Source organism: Cebus imitator, unplaced genomic scaffold (genome assembly GCF_001604975.1).
Source record: "Cebus imitator isolate Cc_AM_T3 unplaced genomic scaffold, Cebus_imitator-1.0 Scaffold53, whole genome shotgun sequence".
NCBI lineage: Eukaryota > Metazoa > Chordata > Mammalia > Primates > Cebidae > Cebus > Cebus imitator.
The window spans coordinates 7,938,009-7,956,170 of NW_016107368.1; the positions used below are offsets into that span (position 1 = coordinate 7,938,009).

General features: G+C 41.3%; 2 protein-coding genes across 9 annotated transcripts in view; both read right to left on the reverse strand.

Annotated features, from left to right (window-relative positions):
• SECISBP2 (SECIS binding protein 2) overlaps nucleotides 1-10,293 on the reverse strand; it is a 42,283-nt gene extending 31,990 nt beyond the window's left edge. For 5 of the 8 annotated variants that reach the window (XM_037738450.1, XM_017528473.2, XM_037738449.1 and 2 more), the window contains exons 1-5: nucleotides 10,147-10,279; nucleotides 8,933-9,078; nucleotides 3,091-3,340; nucleotides 2,392-2,533; nucleotides 258-484 (exon numbers count right to left, since the gene is read on the reverse strand). In XM_037738450.1, the coding sequence (XP_037594378.1) occupies nucleotides 258-484; nucleotides 2,392-2,533; nucleotides 3,091-3,340; nucleotides 8,933-9,078; nucleotides 10,147-10,182 (801 nt within the window). In that variant the 5' untranslated portion in view covers nucleotides 10,183-10,279. Of the gene's footprint in view, nucleotides 1-257; nucleotides 485-2,391; nucleotides 2,534-3,090; nucleotides 3,341-8,932; nucleotides 9,079-10,146 lie in introns of those variants that run through there. The other 3 variants (XM_017528469.2, XM_017528474.2, XM_017528470.2) reach the window with 3 other exon arrangements.
• Nucleotides 10,294-11,898: 1,605 nt separating this feature from the next.
• Nucleotides 11,899-17,717, reverse strand: CKS2 (CDC28 protein kinase regulatory subunit 2). Its single transcript, XM_017528477.2, has 3 exons — nucleotides 17,378-17,717; nucleotides 13,507-13,634; nucleotides 11,899-12,234 (listed from the first exon to the last, which is right to left on the reverse strand). Exons 1-3 carry the CDS (start codon nucleotides 17,434-17,436, stop codon nucleotides 12,182-12,184), a joined length of 240 nt encoding a protein of 79 aa, XP_017383966.1. The 5' UTR covers nucleotides 17,437-17,717; the 3' UTR covers nucleotides 11,899-12,181.
• Nucleotides 17,718-18,162: the final 445 nt, after the last annotated feature.

The following is an 18,162-nucleotide window of genomic DNA, read 5'->3' on the forward strand; positions in this document are numbered from 1 at the left end:
AAAAAAAAAAAAAAAAAAAGGGTATACTAGGTGATTCTTCTAACACCATAGCCGCACCAGGTGTTACAGCCTCGCTATAAACTGTTCTAACAAAGAAGGTCATTTAAATGCACAATGAAAGGCTTCCCCCAATGTATCCTCCCCAGCTTCACGGATGTCAAAGCCCACATCAGGATTTAATGTGTAATGTTTGAAGTGAGACAACTGAAAAAGTGTGTACCAAGAAAAAGTAAGAGAGCGAGAACCCCTCACCTCACCTTTGATAACACTGAGGCTGGTTTTACTACTTCTCTTAGAAGAGAAGTGTTGGTAGAGGCAGAGTGGACAGGTCCCCACTTGGGTTGCTTCTGTAACCCTGACATATTGTTTTCTGCACCCTGCAGTTCAGGAAAGTCCAATGTGGTAAATTCAAACTCAGGTTTGGAGGTAGATACATTTTTTGCAACGATTTTCGATTTCCTGTCTGTTCGCTTATGGTAACCATCTGTAATTACAAAATTAAAAGTGGGAATAAAAATTGAGTTACTGTTCGATGACCAGTACTCAAGCAAAAATTACACAGTAGAAAGACTATTGCTATTGATGCAACAGGTTGTTGTCAAAACACCATAAGTCTCACCAGTGTTGATAACCTTCCTTTGTAAAAGTATAAAGTTTAAATGATCAGAAGTATCAATCACTCTGGTTGGGCCATTATGCAGAAAAACCAAAATGCACTGCACATTTTAAGAGTATGTACAGTCACGCACCACACAATGATGGTCTGGTCAACAATGGGTTACATATACGACATCCCCAAAAGATCGTAACGAAGCTGAAAAATTCCTATTGCCTACTGGTAACATCATGGTGTGATGCATTACTCATGCGTTTGCGGTGATGCTGGTGTAAACAAACCTACTGAGCTAACAGGTGTATAAAAGTATACTACATACAATTATGTAAAGTACATAATACTCGATAATGATAATAAACAACTATGTCACTTGTTTATGTATTATACTTTTTATCTTTGGAGTATATAGTCCCTATACTTACAAAAAAAAAAAAAAGCTGGCCAGGAACAGTGGTTCACACTTGTAATCCCAGCACTTTGGGAAGCCAAAGCGGGCAGATCACTTGCAGCCAGGCGTTGGAGACCAACCTGGCCAACAAGGTAAAACCCCGACTCTACTAAAAATACAAAAATTAGCTGGGTGTGGTGGCATGTGCCTGTAATCCTAGCTACTTGGGAGGCTGAGCAATTCTCCTGCCTCAGCCTCCCAAGTGGCTGGGCTTACAGGCGTGCATCACCACACCCAGCTAATTTTGTATTTTCAGTAGAGATGGGGCTTCTCCATGTTGATCAGGCTGGTCTTGAACTCCCCACCTCAGGTGATCCACACACCTTGGCTTCCCAAAGTGGTAGAATTACAGGCGTGAGCCACCACACCCAGCCTTGTATCTTTTTACTATATTTTTACTGCACCTTTTCTATATTTTGATACACAAATACTTACCACTGTTACAGTTACCTACAGTATACAGTACAGTTCTAAAGGTTTATAAGTTAGGAGCCATAGGCTATATCATATAGCCTAGCCAGGTAGTAGGCTACACCATCTAGGTTTGTGTAAGTACATTCTAAATGCTCCCACAATGATGAAACTAAGGACACATTTCTCAGAATGTGCACCCATCAGTAAGTAAGGCATGACTGTAATTCTAAGGCTAATGAAAAAGATTACCTTAACATGATTGTGCAGCTGGGCATTTTAATTATTCTTAATATAAATTTTAGAGTACTGTAAATTAAAGGGACTCTAATGAATTTTCTGTGCTCGTAAACCTTCCATCTTTCAGTTTGCTGGAATAAACTAGAGGGAAGCAGGTTGCATAAAATGCATAACCTCAGGCCAGGCATGGTGGGTCACACCTGTAATCCCAGCACAGGCAACACAGGGAGACCTTGTCTCTTAAAATAACAACAACAACAGAGCATAACCTCTTTCTCATCTTTCTCCTGAAATGCAATGTATAATAAGATAGGCTGCAGCTCCATGAAACCCCTCATTTAATTATAAGACCAGAGTTACTACAGTTAATACACTTCCCTTGTACCAGACGGTTTATAAGAGAAGTCAATGAAAAGAGAAAAATGTATATACCAAATAATACAAATTATAGGCACTACAGAGCCCACAATGCAACAGGTACCAAATTATAATCCCATCCCTGGGAAGAAAGACCCCTAGAATTGCTCCCTGACGCCATCAGCTGTGTCAGACCCAGGTCTCAATTCTTGGAGTAGTCACAATGAACAAGCCCATAGAAACAGCTGTATACACAGCAGGAATGTTTCTGGGGCAGATGGGGTAGGCTGGCTTATACTACATAGTTGGTTATTTTTACCTGATTTCAAACTATTCTCAGCATAAATGGACAAATGATGTGAACCTCTAGCTGATTTTATCTCAGATGATGTAGTTCCATCAGCCCTTTTACTGTCAAACTTTTGCTCATCATATGTTTTTTTCTCATCATTGGTTTTTTTCTGCAGGAAAAGATTAAAAAGCAACATGAAATAAGAAAACCATCACTATAAAAAAGGTTTAAAGTAGCAAAATAAAAATATATATATATATTTTTTGAGACAGAGTTTCGCTCTCGTTACCCAGGCTGGAGTTCAATGGTGCCATCTCGGCTCACCGCAACGTCCGCCTCCTGGGTTCAGGCAATTCTTCTGCCTCAGCCTCCTGAGTAGCTGGGACACGCGCCACCATGTCCAGCTAATTTTTTGTATTTTTAGTAGAGACGGGGTTTCACCATGTTGACCAGGATGGTCTCAATCTCTTAACCTCGTGATCCACCCGCCTCGGCCTCCCAAAGTGCTGGGATTACAGGCGTGAGCCACCGCGCCCAGCCAAAGTAGCAAAATATTAAGTATTCACAATATAATCATTTTTTTAAAGACCAAATTATTTTTTAAAAGGTTAAATACAAAAAAAAAAAATACACAGTGCTTAAACATGATGAATAAATTTACCATTTCTTTACATCTTAAACATTAAAGCAACCAACTAAAGGACACAACAAAACATCATTACTCACCTTAAACAGAGCTTTCATTTCTTGCGGTAGAGGGCACATGTTCTCATTTCCATGCTTCACGGTTTGAAAACCTCGGTAACAACTGGGATGGTTATAGTGATAGTGGGAGCCAGGCACTGAGTACACATTCTGTGTAGAGTCAAGGGTATAAGGAGAATAGGCATATGGATGAAGAGTTATCTCCGAAGATATATACTGAGGTGGAAAAGTTGAAGCTCCAAAGGCCATGTCTTCAGTGTATATTTTCTGCCTAAGTAAAAAGCGTAAACTTTAGTTGCAGATTTCATACAGCAAGCCAAGAAGCTTTTCTGTAATAAACTAAGTCAAACTTCTTAACTTATTAATATTTTTGAGATCATTCACTCTAGCATTCGATCATTCACTCATTTTAAATATTCTTAATTAAAAGCCAAATAAAATCTGAGTGTTTCTTTCTCACCCTGCAAAGAAAGATATCGACACTATTTTTTCACTAATGAGCTGGAAGTTCATAAGAAACATCAACAGAGCCAGAATATGTCCCAGCAGCTTTTTACTCAACTGCTGCCGAGTATTTGGGAAAGCCTTTCCCAGCAACCCTGGCCAAAATGCCCCCAAAGACCATTATTTCTGCTGAGGGGAGATCCAATAGCCTGCAATGCCTCCCTCAGGGATCCTGCAAATGGTTTTTTCCAGCCCTTTCTTGCTCCAAGCCCACCACCACATCCTGCACTTTGCTGACTATCAGAACCGGAGTGCAAAGAAGATACTGCATGGCGCCATGGCTGGAAGCTACACACTTTACTAACAAGATGGATGCCAGCTTTGAAAACTGCTGTTGTCTCGGTTTTTCCCAAGCTGGTAGAGTAAACCAAAATATAATTTAACACTGATTTTTCTTTGTTAGCCAATTTGATGTAAGGCTACAGGTTTCAACCTTTTTCCCACAAAAGCTGATACAATGACAAAATGCTAAGCAACTGATTCGAAATACAAATAGTAATCTCCTCATTCCAGCAAATGTTTCTGTTAATTTCCAAAGCTATTCCAAAACGTACTAGTACATTAAAAGGCAGCAAAATCCAAACCTAATCGTGACACACCCTATAAGATCTTCAAACTGTTACGCTGTCAGCAGATAAGAGCATAGGTACCGCTTACTAGAAATTGTATTACTAATCTGGGCAAGTAAGAGACTACACTAAGAAAGGGAGACTACAGGCTCTACCTATAATATAATCATGTTTACTGCTTTCACTTCTATCCAATACTTAATCATATATTACCTCATCTCGCTATGTACTATTTCATGATATGTTAACTTAGATTTTCTAAGATCTTTTAATTATAGGTAATTAATTTTAACATGAAATATTCCTAATTAAAAACCAAATAAAACCTGTTTTACTGACCTTTGTCTGTCCCATAAAACAACTGGCCTAGCACTGCTCCAAACATACAGCACTGAGGACTAGCTCTTTGTAGAGAAGAGTAGGCTCAAAGCTTCATCCCACTGCCTATATGTTCCTGTGAATTCAGTGCTGTATTTTGTTTGGGGCTCAGAAAAGTAAGCTGGGGGCAAGTGTCAGTGAAGGTAGATAACGTGTTCTTCATAAGAAAAGATGGGTTGATAGAAAAAAAAATAGTGAAAAAGACTATCCTAAGTCCAACAAGCAGATAAATAAACAGACAAAAGAAATGTAGCTAAAAAGGAAAGCAGGGACAGGGTCCATTGGTTTTGATGGCTGCTGTCATCCAGGAAATTTTCATCCAGGAGTCAGGAGACCTTGGTTGGGGTCCTAGCTCTATTACAATCCAGTTTTCCAATCTGGATAAGCCATTTGGGTTTTGTCCTCTCACTGGTCCTTCCTCCTCTAGAAAGTTGGTATTTTCCATTTCCATCCAGTGCAAACACAAGTACATGCAGAAAACAATACCAAATATCAAAGCAGTAACTCACAGCATCTGGTGTGGCTTCAAAGGCGTGTCTGGGAAATTCTAGATGGCAGGAGTGGCCCAGATGACCCTAAACCCACAGTGACACACCTGTTTCTCATTCACTGTCATACACTGCCCCATCCACACTCTAAGTCAAACTGTCTGAGTACCTGTACAATACCTGCTGGTCTCCTGGCTCCACTTTCCTTTGCCCCTTTTCTACCAATGGCTTCCAGGTCTCCCAGGACCTCCTTCTTGTCTTTTCCTCCAGGCACTTGCTGGGTCTAGGCTTGACCATCACATGACTTGAAAAACTCCCCGGCCTGGACTTTGCTAGCTTGGCTCTTATCTGCCCTCCAAGGCTCTATCTCTATCTCTTTCCCTGGTGCAGTCTCCTCTACACCCTCATCTCACCATCAGACACATTCTGAGTCAGATCCTCTTATCCTTCTGCTTAGGACTTGACGTAAATACAAACAACCAGCACTTTCCCCAGTCTAGGTCTCCATCTCCAATTTTCAGGTCATTTCCACTTACCAATTTCACTTGTTCCCAATTCAGTACATATAAATCCCAAATTTAATATCCAGTCTGCAAACCAGTCCCATTTACAACTTCTGTTGTCATGAATGATTCTACAATTATTTCCATGTATTCAACTGAATATCTTTATAATATCTTTTCCACCAAAACCCGTATGGACAATCATGGAACTCTTTTTTATTTCAACAGGTCTCATGTAGTTTCTTTATTATTTCCAGTACCTAGAACCTGGTCAAAGCCTTCAAGACCCTCTCCTCTAAAAACCTAACCAGAATTCAGGAGTGATTACAATAAGCCCATTTAAAACACTACCAGAAGTTTTCCATTGCCTACCCAGCAAACCTAAAACTTTTCAGCCGTACTATGCAGGCTTGCAAACTACTGACAGCTTCCCCCCAAAATTATCATCTTATTCCTCTACTATCTCCCAAACATATCATGCACATGGTCCCTTCAGTCAGGCCAGGACCCAAAGAGGATGCAGTTTCTCCTCCATCCACCAAACTGACCCGAGCCATGTGCTCAGCTGTACGATGCTATATACCACTAGTTCTTCTCATAGCTCATCTGCTTTAACTCAAAAGCATCAACTAGTGCTAAAATTTTCATAGTATATTGACAGATGGTGAAAATGCTCAAATGCCTCTTGTCAACAGCAGTAGCAGTTTTGGAGAATACCATGTTAATTCTGGTTCTGGTGCTACCCATTTGAATTAGAATGAAAAACATTTCCAGCTTCAGTTTCCCATGTGCAAAAATAACATTACATCTGCCTGCCACCTCATGGATTGTGGTAACCATGAAAGAAGAGAAAGCATACAATAATACTCAAATAAAAGGCCCACATCCTCATACACAGGTGGCACAGGACTTGTCACAAAGGATGTACCATGACAATGGACATTACTTGGAACAAACTTACTTTGTCTGTACAGGCAAATTTGTTTCTTACATCAGTAAATAATTGGTATTTTCCAAACATAGCAAATGTTATCTGTTAAGACTACTTCTAATGATATTTTTTTGTCTTGTCCTATAACATAAATGTGGAAGAATTTGGTATGTTCGTTTTCATCTCCATCACTGCAAAACTATGAAGACTTCCAATAATTAATTCCAAATGAATAAATGAATATCTTTGAGTGCACTGTGAAAGGTACTGGAGCGGAACAGATTCTGTAAAAGGTTACTACACCTTCTTTAAGGAAAGATGAGGGAAGGGGACATACAAAGATGACTTGCTATGTAGTTGAACAAGAGAGAGGAAATATTTGTTTCAGAAACTTCTATTCCTTTTATCATGGCAGCAAGAGATCTCCATTTACATGTAATCTCACTATAGCAATGAAATTTTTAATCTACATTAGAATTGCCCAGATAATCAATTCTCAACTACTTGAAGTCTCATTATTTCATCCCCACTTTAAAGGTTCTTTTCTTTTCTAACTGTTCCTCTTCAACTTAATGCCTTCCTTATCCTTGTTTTCTTGCCAGGCATGATCACTGTGAGTCTATCTTTTCCTTGGTGATAAATCAAAGCTAAAAAAGAAGAGTTAAGAAAACTTAATTTTTAAACTCAGCACTGCCCATTCCTGAGTCTCTGATTAGTCTCCACTCATTTTACTGCCAAAATGTTGTTTTAGCCATGTGAATGTTTTCCACCACTATTTTGAGTAACTGGGATACCACCTAGCAGATGGCTTTGAGTTCCTGTCACTGAGATATATTTTTGTATTTTGTTATGTGAGACACTCGAGGTAGGGAACAACTCAAGTGAGACCCATGTCCCACTCCCCTTTACAATGGATGAAATACAGTGGAAAAATAGGGTATTCCTAGCAAAGACCAAATTCCAGCACATAAACGTAGGGTTTCAACTTTTGTCAAAAAAAATACAACTTTCAGTATTTCCTAAATACATCAGATGACTTGATGATTTTATTATTCATTACAACTCTCATTCTTGCAAACATTATTCTAGAATTTATATATAGTACAAACTATTTTCAATCACACCATTTGGGCACAAAAAAAGGAAACAAGTATAAATCACATAAAAGAAGAAGAAAGCACAAGAATTCTTAGAACTACACCTGATGCCAATATTAAAAGCTGATCTACAAATAAATCTACAAAATTATATGAAAGATTAATATTTTGTCTAAATTCACCTAAAAGTGGAAGCCATTTTGTAAATACCTAGAGAATGAATCTTGAGGAGGAAAAAGAAAATATAAGGAAAAATGTAAGCCACCTTTCGACTGAAATTTAGAAGAACTTAAACCTGAAATGTGTAAAATTCACCTCCATATAACATATATAAAGCAAAATTGTGGAAAGTCAAAGTCAACAATTTCCAAAGAATTATCCACAGAGGCAGCTATGGTTGCTAGTCCCCTCCCCTTCCCCGAACAAGATTTTAAAAGGTTAAATCCTAAAAATGAGGAGTATGTTTATTTGGTCCCTCCTTTGCCCTTCCCCCCACATTTCATCTCCCATTAGATACATGATATGTTTTTAAACCATATGAACAAATGAACCTTAGAACAGTACTTTTTTTTTTGAGACAGAATCTTGCTCTGTCTCCCAGGCTGGAGTTCAGTGGTGTGATCTTAGCTCACAACCACCTCTGCCTCCCGGGCTCAAGGGATTCTCCTGTCTCAGTCTCCAGGATAGCTGGGATTATAGATGCCAGCCACCAAAGCTGATTAATTTTGTATTTTTGTGGAGATGGGGTTTCACCATATTGGCCAGGCTGGTCTCGAACTTCTGACCACAGGGGATCCGCCTGCCTTGGCCTCCCAAAGTGCTAGGATTATAGACATTAACCACAGCGCCTGGCCTGAAACTGCATTTCTTCTAATACATGAAATACAGTCTCTATCATGTCTTTGCCCAAAATAACAATGGGTATGGAGAAAAAAACGGGAGTTAAAGCTTCTGTTTCTGGCACAGGACACAGTTAAGTTGTGCTACTGGCTCAGACTCTTCTTGGCTGAAGAGCATTCTCTCATCATTTGCAGAACTTTAGTGTAATAACTGATGAGTATTTGAAAGTCTAATCACCATTAAATCCAAAAAGCCCCTTGGTAAGACAGTTAGTTATTTAAGATACATGCTCAGCAACATGGTGAAACCCCGTCTCTATTAAAAACACACACACACACACACACACACACACACACACACACACACACACACTAGCTGTGCGTGCTGCCGCACGCCTGAAGTCCCAGCTACCCCGGCGGCTGAGGCAGGAAAATCGCCTGAACTCAGAAGGCGGAGGTTGCAGTAAGCCAAGATCGCGCCACTGCACTCCAGCCTGGCAACAGAGCAAGACTACATCTACCCCCGCCCCCCCAAAAAAAAGAAAGACACATACTCGGTCACTGGTGGTTCCTGAACAAACGGATAGTATGTGGCTGCAGAGCTGGGGAAAACACATGCTTCTGAGGACTCTAACCATGCCACATTGAGCCCGGCAAATCTGGGGACAAACGGTTTGACATCTGCTGATAACTTGATGCCCTGAGGAAAAAAAATTAGGTTTTGGGTACAAACATTCAGAGATCAAGCAAATGTAAACAAACAAGCAAAACCGAAGAGCCGTTCCTAACACCCAGAAATGTTCCCAATGTTGTTCAAAAACTTCTGCCTCGTAAAGGTAAGAATCTGCTTGCTAATGATTTCTCCCCAATGTTTTTTTTGTTAGAAAAGGCAGTAGTCCAAACATTAAAAGTGAAAAAGAAGCACAACCAATTAAAGTGGAAATAAAACTTAACCCAGATTATATAACCCACAACTGAAAACGTTTCCGTAATTTTAATCTTGGAATAAGAGATTCAGTTAGAAATAACAGAATTGTAGAAGGCACACAGTACAACTACTACAGTCAAATATACACGTGGAATGTTTAACTACAGCACGCAAAACACACTGCAGACGTTTATTTTCATTAGATTTTCTTGAAAATGTTACACAAAAGCATTTGCATTTTACTCATGAACCACTAAGTCTTGTCTTATTGAAATACCAAAGCTTGCTTTGCTAGAAAACCTTAACACCACGAGCCTTTGAAATCTGAATTCAATAAATGTCTTTATTGAATTTTTTTAGTCACGTAGTAAGAGGTTCACTTTCACCGAGAATTTTGAGTCTAAAAGTAATGCATTTGATCGCCAGGGCTCCATCTAGTGGTAATGCTGAGTATGTACAGCGGAGAATGACTTAGGAAAACGCAAGGTCCTTTAAAACAATCTATCCGTTCCCAAGAGCGCGGGAAGCTCGCCAGAATCCCCCCGCCCCGACTGCAGGGAGCTCGGGGCAGGGCGGCAGTCACTGCGCTTGGTGACACCGCACGGTAGACCCGGCGCTAACCGTGGGCGGGGTCTGCAGCCGCTGACCACCACCCCAAGGCGGGCCCAGGGCGGGGCGTGGAGATAGCGGCCACCCGGTAGGGCGCTGCCGTGCCGTTACCAGCCTCCGACCCACGCCCGTCGGACCAGCCCCGTTACCGCCCGACCGAGCCCCCAGTGGAAGGCAGGCCGACGGGCTGAGGCTGCCGAGAGAGCGCCCGTCGGCGCGGGCAGCCCTTACCTCGCTTTCGGGCTCCCGCAGCCCCTCCGACGCCATGGCGCGAGGCGTGGAGGAGGCCGCGCCGGGAGGCCAGCAGCCGGCCGTCGGCTGGCCTGAAAGACAAAGCGTTTCCGTCCTCGCATGCGACGCCAGGAAGTGCGTCACAGAAAAGCGACAGAGCCCGCCCTTCCTTCCGGCCGGAAGTACGCGGTGGCTGCACTGGACCTGCGCGGGTAGCACGTGGAGAGCAGTGAGCAGCGTGCGGGAGCTGCGGACCCCAGGAATCCTTTGGGCTGGGGACTCACCATAGCTTACGGGAGCCTCAAATGTGCCCTTTAGTGCTGGGATATCGGAGATAGTCTCCACCAAGGCAGCAGCGAGAGCCCGTGATTTACTCTGGTCTCTTGAACCTCACGAGTCTAGCGTTAGGGCGGCAGATAGCCCGGAAAGGCCCTTTGCTGAGGTGACCTTTGAGCAGTCACCTGAAGAGTAAGGAGGTTTACTAATAAGGAGGCCGAGATTATTCCCACCCCACCACTGCATTTCCCTAAGGTTTCCTCAAGATTGGTGACTTACACAGGATTTGCATACCCTGTCTTACAAATCTGGAAAGCCTCCAAACTCTTGTACATTTCCAGAAACGCTGAGTTTGGAAGTAGCCACAGAAAACTTAAAAATTGCTCGTTTCTTTCGAAAGTTAAAAAAAGTGCTAAGACATGGTCAAGAGATGGAATCGTAGTTTAATTTTCACGAGGGTAAAAAGCTCTACACACAGCAAATTCGTTAAAATAACTTTTGTCTTAAACACATAAGGCGAGGCGGGGATTGGAGGTTGACCAAAAGGTACGGGAAAGAATGCAGAGCGGACTTCAATAGATGGAAGAGGAACTTCCTTCTCGCTCAAAGGCTTAGAGGAAAGTGCAAGTGGATTTAAGAAACAGAAAATGTTATAGGCAAAATAAGCCTTTTGAGGAATGGGGAATTTATTAGGTTGAGGCAAATTGTAGGTTTCCTCCGTCCCTTGCACAGACTAACTCATTGAATACCAAGTATCTCAAGCAAGTAAGGCAGGCGCAGCTCCAGTTTTTCCAGATTTCTGTCCAAGTATGTCCCAGTTTGCTACATGGCCTCTAACAGAAGTGAATCTTAGGGTCTGGTCTGGCAGGAATTTATGCTGGGAGTGGTGGCTTTCACCTTCCTTTCAGCACTATTGGGTCTAAGGTGTAATGTTTACTGAATTTTGTCATGTTTGTTAGTTACCCTGTACACGTCCTGTGGTGGTGGCAGTGAGGTGGGGGGAAGTGGAGTCTAGGAATGTTGCTAATCACAACCTTCAAAATTTATTGTTCTCATATGTAAAGACACACTTTCTTAACCAAGGGACCTTGTGTATGCTGGCTGTTCATTTAAGATGTTTCTATAGCATAGTAATTAATTAGGATAAATAGCCTACGTCTGCATTTAACTCTGAAGTATTTCGTAGAACTGTAAAAGTTTTACAGTGCATTTGAACTTCTAAAAATATGGTGGATAACGCGTAAAACTACTGTGAAAATATGGTAAAATCTACTTTGGCTTCAGTTTAAACATATCCTTGGTTCTTAATTTCTTCATTGAGTTAAATGGTATCCCTATCATATCATGCTATTTTAAACTCATTTAACATTATCTTTAAGGTAAGTTAACCTCCTCAGAGCTAAAACTGTAACACTGAAATCAATCTCAATAGTCACAAATTAATTGTAAGAAAATATACCTCAGAAATGTGAAACGGTGATAAATGCAACATACAAACTTTATTGAACAAAAGTAACACGTAAAGTCAAACAGGCAATTAATATTAAGAGAAAAACTGACTGGAAGAACTTTTATCTTAAACATCTTAACAGTAACCTACTTGCAGTTGCATTTAACTGAGCTCTGTTGCTGTGAAGAATACAGCTCATGCACAGGTATGGATGAAAGATTTGTACATTTCTCAAGTATTCACTGAATACTACCTTATATACACATATACATTAAATTTGAAAAAGATTTGATATTCCCCAGGTAAACTTCATTTTTGTTGATCTTTTGGAAGAGGTCGTCTAAACAGAAGAATATGTGGTTCTGTGGAAAGAAAATGTTTTGTATCATTTTAATATGGTTTCCATACACTCAACAGAAATTCAAATGCATTCCCAACTAACCCAGAATAAAATAAACTAAGTCCACTATTACCTGGTTTGAGGTATCTAAAATGAATTTTACTTCAAAGTTACTGTCTACAGTAAATAAAGTAAAAGAAAGAAGATTACCTCTTTATAGGGGAAAACACCTCTTTCAAATCACCTACACGATCTCATACTAATGCTAATCCCCACAGATTCTGTTTCACATACCCCAATCCCAAGAAAGTGATAGTCCTTTTAGAGTTTTTGAGGCAATGTTTTTCTTTAACAGCAGAGTAGAAAGCAAGATAGTTTTAGTTCCACCTACTTCAGGTTCTATAGTATGTCTTCAAAGTTAGATTTACTGATAATCCAAAAATAGAATTTAATCAACACTGTTTTAGTATAGTTTACTATTTAATATGTGAAAAACATTTGGTAAATACTACATAATAGCATAAGGTACCCATAAGCACATTTGAGTTAATATGCTATTGCCTCATTTAAACTTCATGTGGTAGGTAACTATCCTTTAAGAGGGCTGAAGAGTGAATCACTTTAAATTAAATTGATATCCACACATAGAAAAGAACACTTGTCTTAGGATATATTTATAGTAAAATGCTTTGGGATACTTAACTATCAATGATGATACAGATTTTAAAACATATATTTTTCAAAATTTACTTTTTACATGATTTTTCAAAGTAGAATAATGCATTACTTTCACTCCTGTGATATTTTATTTACCAGAAAATTGGAACTCTCTCCAGGGTCAAGAAATTCGTCAGTTAAAAAACAGTCAAGGCTGGGTGCCATGGCTCATGCCTGTAACTCAGCACTTTGGGAGGCTGAGGTGGACAGATCAAAAGGTCAGGAGATCAAGACCATCCTGGCCAACACAGTAAAATCCCACCTCTACTAAAAATACAAAAGAAAAAAAAAATTAGCCGGGCGTGGCAGCACTTGCCTGTAGTCCCAGCTGCTACTTGGGAGGCTGAGGCAGGACAATCACTTGAACCCGGGAGGCGGAGGTTACAGTGAGCCAAGATTGTGCCACTGCACTCCAGCCTCAGAGACAGAACAAGACTCCGTCTCCCCCCCCCAAAAACAGTCAATCAGAAGAGTTACTTTGAGGTATCATTCAATGTCAATGATATTTTTAAAATTGATAGCCATACGACCAACATTTCAACAATTAGTGCTTTTACTATAATATAGCAAAGCTTACCTGGCTCATGAATCATGTAATGAACCCAGCCTAGACTCTGTTGGACACCAAGTCTCCTCCACTCCTCTTCAGACATCAGGTGAGTTTTAGGTACTTGTTTGGAAAGTTCTCTGGGTAACATAACATGCCTGTTAAAAGATATAGCCAAGCATTAGTCCAGTTCCTTTTCTACAATTGTCTCTTTATACATGTACCTTTAGCAACTCTATGTTGCTTTAATATTGAGAACTACACTCTACTACCTATAATTCTAATTTGTGATGGCCTATGTTCAAATTAGGGAGCTAAGAGTGCACAATTCAAAAGCAGAAGACATTTTCCTTAGGATTAGTTTTTTTCTTTTAACAGAATGCTTACTAGTTGCCTTAATCTTCAGGAATAGATACTCAAAATATAAGCTGAGCATATGGTTACCAGCCACCAAATCATAAGCCAACAAGATGTAAGAAAACATTTAACTTATATGGAAAGTGTTCTCAAAGGGAAAGGACATGATGAACTCTTTCTCCTCCTTGTTGAATGCACATTAACATGATAAGGGAGCAAGAGCAGGAATCCAGGACCATAGAACCAACTGTAAATTGAGAATGGTAAAGCAACTAGGTAAGGACCCAGCCTAGTCCCTGACTGTAGAGCTGTTATCCCTGCCCCAGATTATTAGATTTTTATGTAAGGAAAAAGTCTGTTACAGTTAATTTGGGTTTCCTTTTACTCAACAACATAGCTTTGTAGTAGCTACTAGTCCTTGTATGCTCCAGAAGTTGCTTTATACTTAAAGTACTTTATTCAAAATTAAAATCAGAAAACCACTAACTTCACATACACATTGTGTGCAACCTCAGTTTTCCAATTAACTTACTTTTATCCAAAACTTACATTGCTCAGTTTCTTAGGCAAGCATGGAATAACCTTCAAAGTTAAACCATCAATATGTACAATTGTAGCCTTATGAAATTCTCAAAAACAAATCATTGCTAATAGCATCCCAAAGCATTTTGTCAAACATTTGCCAAATGAATCTCCTCTCCAAATTAAGAATTTTTACTCAATTATCATTAAAAAGGACTTTATAAAAGTCACAGTTCTCAGCCACATATCGACCATCTCCAGAAGTAGCAACAGTTTTATAACTGTTTTATACTTTATAACCACCAGCCCAAATTTTTAACCAGTGTAAGATATCTGTCTGAGTCAGCTGGCTAGGGATGAATGAGGTACAATATGGTCACATTCAGACACAGTAAACTGAATGCCTAACCTATTATAAGCACCAAGCCTCATCAACTTAAATTTAGTCTGTGGCTGGTTATTTAAGTACCAATTTATTTGCAGGGCAAAGTGAACCTCAGAAAAATTCTATTATGTTGCTAGACTGCCTTAAAGCCACCAAGTCATAGCTTACTACCATAATTTGTAGAGTTTTTACCAATTCCAGTGAACTATATGGTGACTTTTAGTAGTTCTTACCAGTTATCACCCACATTCTTGAAATGCTGCTTTAACATCTGACTTTTAATGCTCTACAAATAAATCTGTTATCTTATTTCTATCTTCTATATTGTTGATTATTCTCAAAGAGAAATGTAGTACTTTTGTACCTTTTCTTTCAGATTTACAGAATAAGTAAATCTACCAACAAGTTATTTAGATAGAAATTACCACCCTTTTTTCTCCATAAACACAGAAACAGGCTCTCCTCCATCAGCATTTCTTTATAAAGGAAAATTGTTTAGCAACCAGCCCATATGAGGATTCTACCTGTATTTTGCCACAGAGATAGTTTGCAAACTAACTACACATAAGGACAATTATTTCCAAAATCTAAAGTTTATTTCAGTCGACATGCAAAACAGTGCTTATTACTAATTTGTAAAGGTGCCCAGAGAAATCCTCAGTTCTTCGCCTGTAAAAACAGACTTCCATGATGTGGGGGTTGGGGACACCCACTGTTATGCCCTTAGAAACATAAGACCCTCATGTAAAAGGACTGGGAAATTAATTTTGTAATCAAGAAAAATAAAACTGCATACTGGGAAAAATACTATCCTTTGAAATATACATTGCATGCTGCCCCATTATATATTAATACAAACCACCCTAGATTCATGCCTTAGTGTTTTATTATCACTACTTTCCCCTTTAAAATTATTTGTGGCGATTATCCTGTTTCATAAAGGTTAGTGGCTTGGCCAATTAACACCAGCTCTAATTTTTATTGGATTAAAATAAATCACTTCAGATATGTAAACTTGATTCTATACATTCCACACACAAATCAGTTGAGTATATTAAAACTGAAATATGAACTTACTGCCATCAGAAAGAAGTCTGAGAAGTAGCTTGATTTTCAATATTATGCCCTAAAAGAAACTCGTACCAACTCTTAAATCCTTATCCTAAACACTGGGCACCAGATGCGTTTCAGGATAATTTTCCAGGTTTTAGTAACGTTATTATGGTTGACATTGCGTTCATTATTGAATATCCTCAATAGGGCTCTTGATTAACATCACATAATTGAACACTAGGCCAGTACATTACACGATTAGAACTGTATAGTTTATTATTACTACAAGGTTAAGACAATCTACTTGAAATTTACCTACAGCCAAAAAAACATGGGATTTTTCTAGCTAGGAATACAAAAGGGTCCAAGTATTACTACCCATAGAAATCTTCAGTATTCCTCATGTGAAAACAGACTTCCATGCTACTAGGGAGGGGGAAAAAAAGAGAAGCCACCCACTGTTTTCTTAAGTAGCATTCGTAGAAATCTAACCTACAAGGGCAGCAGACAGAAAATAAGGTCGAAATTTGGCCAACGATGGCATGGACTTTACCTCCCCTAAATCCTGGTAGTATCCCAGAATACAACGTTCTAGTCACTGCCCAGTAAGACAAGGGGTTGACTGGTCTTTGAAGCCACGCCCTAAATGAGTGTCCCGCATACAATAAGGACAACAAATTTTAAATGTTCCTATCCCCTACTCCCAGGGACATTTAAAATTTGTCTGATTTTACTGATCGCTTATAGCCACTACGTTCTAGTACATCGCTTCAGGACTCAAATGCAAAAGCTCCTCGAAGCCAAAAATTTGGCCAGTGTACACTAGCAGAAAATAATGCCCAAAGTCCACTCAACTTCTTAATCGGACTTAAAATGAAACTCCTTCAATAATGTCCTCAATTGTATGTCTGCGGCTAACCTATAATGGCCTAAATCACCATACCCAATAAACATTTTCAAATCCCCATCAAGCTCATTTTTCCGAGGTTCCCCTCAAAGCTAGTTCTTAGCACCACTCACTTCAAAAACAAGAAAATGAGGTGTGTTCCTCTATGCTAACAGATGAAAATTACCATTGTAAACCAGAAGCTAGTAAAAGTTCCATCACCCAGGCAGCGAAGGGGGAAGTGTGGCATGGCTGCGAACGGAAAACGACGGCTCTAGGTGGGTTTTCCGGGTCTGGTTCAAAGAGCTGGAACTAAAACCAGTTACTGAACGGTCTAATCACTTCTGCCACAGCCGAGGGCAGAGTGACCGGATGGTCACTCGGCGTCGCCCAGGACCCCGGGCCCCTCAAGTTGCGCTGGCTCCTATCCGGGCACTAAACGCCGCCCGCTGGGCTCTCTTCCCTCACCCTCCGCGTACACCGAACAAAGGCCCAACCGGCCGGCTGCGGCCGCGCACGCAACTTCGGCGGACTGCCCGGGGCGACAGGAGGCAGCGACCACGAACCCCAGCCCTAGCCCTCCGGCCCTGGGCTCCGCCCCCAGGCCCCTGGCCCCCACTCCCTGCTCCGCCTTGCGCGCCCCGCCCGCGTGGGCCCCGGCCGAGGGAGCCGACTCCGGCTCTGAGAAAGCCGCTCACCGGTACTCGTAGTGCTCGTCGAAGTACTTGTCCGAGTAGTAGATCTGCTTGTGGGCCATCCTGCTGGCGCGCTGATGGAAACGAGAGAGCACGAAGAGCGGGCACAGCAGACAACTCGCACACGTCTCCTCAAAGCAACGACTCGGCAGAGACTAACGACCGCAGTCCCAACGATCCCGATTTGAATCCGACAGCCCTTCTCCGATTGGACAGCAGCGCCGACCAATCACCTTCTGCGGAAGTCACCCGGCTACCAGCCTATCGTCGCCGCCACCTCGCGGTTTCGGCTTCCCGGATCAGCCAATCAGAGACCTGTTGCCAGGTTGTCCGTTGAAAGAAGTGGAGAATAGGTACGGCACGTTTGACGGGCAGGGGCGTGGCCAGAAGAGGGCGGAGTCGGGACGTTAAGGGCAGTAGAGCCCGTGCGCAGGACCGTGGAATGTTCCAGGACACGGAACCGTTGGAGCGGAGGACCTGAGGGTGGAGTAAGGTATCACTGGGTTTGGTGATGACGCAGTCGGACGAGGCCGGAAGCGCGGGCCACAAAGCTTTGAACGGAAGCTGTCTGTCTTGCGCGGTTTTGGCGCTCCTCGTGCAGCTTCATATCCCCTCAGGCTCGAGCCAGAAACCTCGGTCCACCTCGAAAAGTAGTGGAAAGCAGAAAGGCTATGCGGTGTGAGGGGGGCGGCTGCGGTGTGGGCTGGGTGAGGGGAGCGCCGGCGGCAGCAGCGTGGCTGTGTCCCGTGCAGTCGTTCCGCCTCCCCTGCACTTGCTGAGCTTCCGGC

What these genes read in the sequence shown, in the direction of transcription:
- CKS2 (XM_017528477.2), bottom strand. Translation starts at nt 17,436, where the DNA reads ATGGCCCACAAGCAGATCTACTACTCGGACAAGTACTTCGACGAGCAC. An exon ending in GACGAGCACTACGAGTACCG is followed by an intron (nt 13,635 to 17,377) that starts GTGAGCGGCTTT and finishes ATCTTTTAACAG; the next exon opens with GCATGTTATGTTACCCAGAG. An exon ending in TTACATGATTCATGAGCCAG is followed by an intron (nt 12,235 to 13,506) that starts GTAAGCTTTGCT and finishes TTCTTTCCACAG; the next exon opens with AACCACATATTCTTCTGTTT.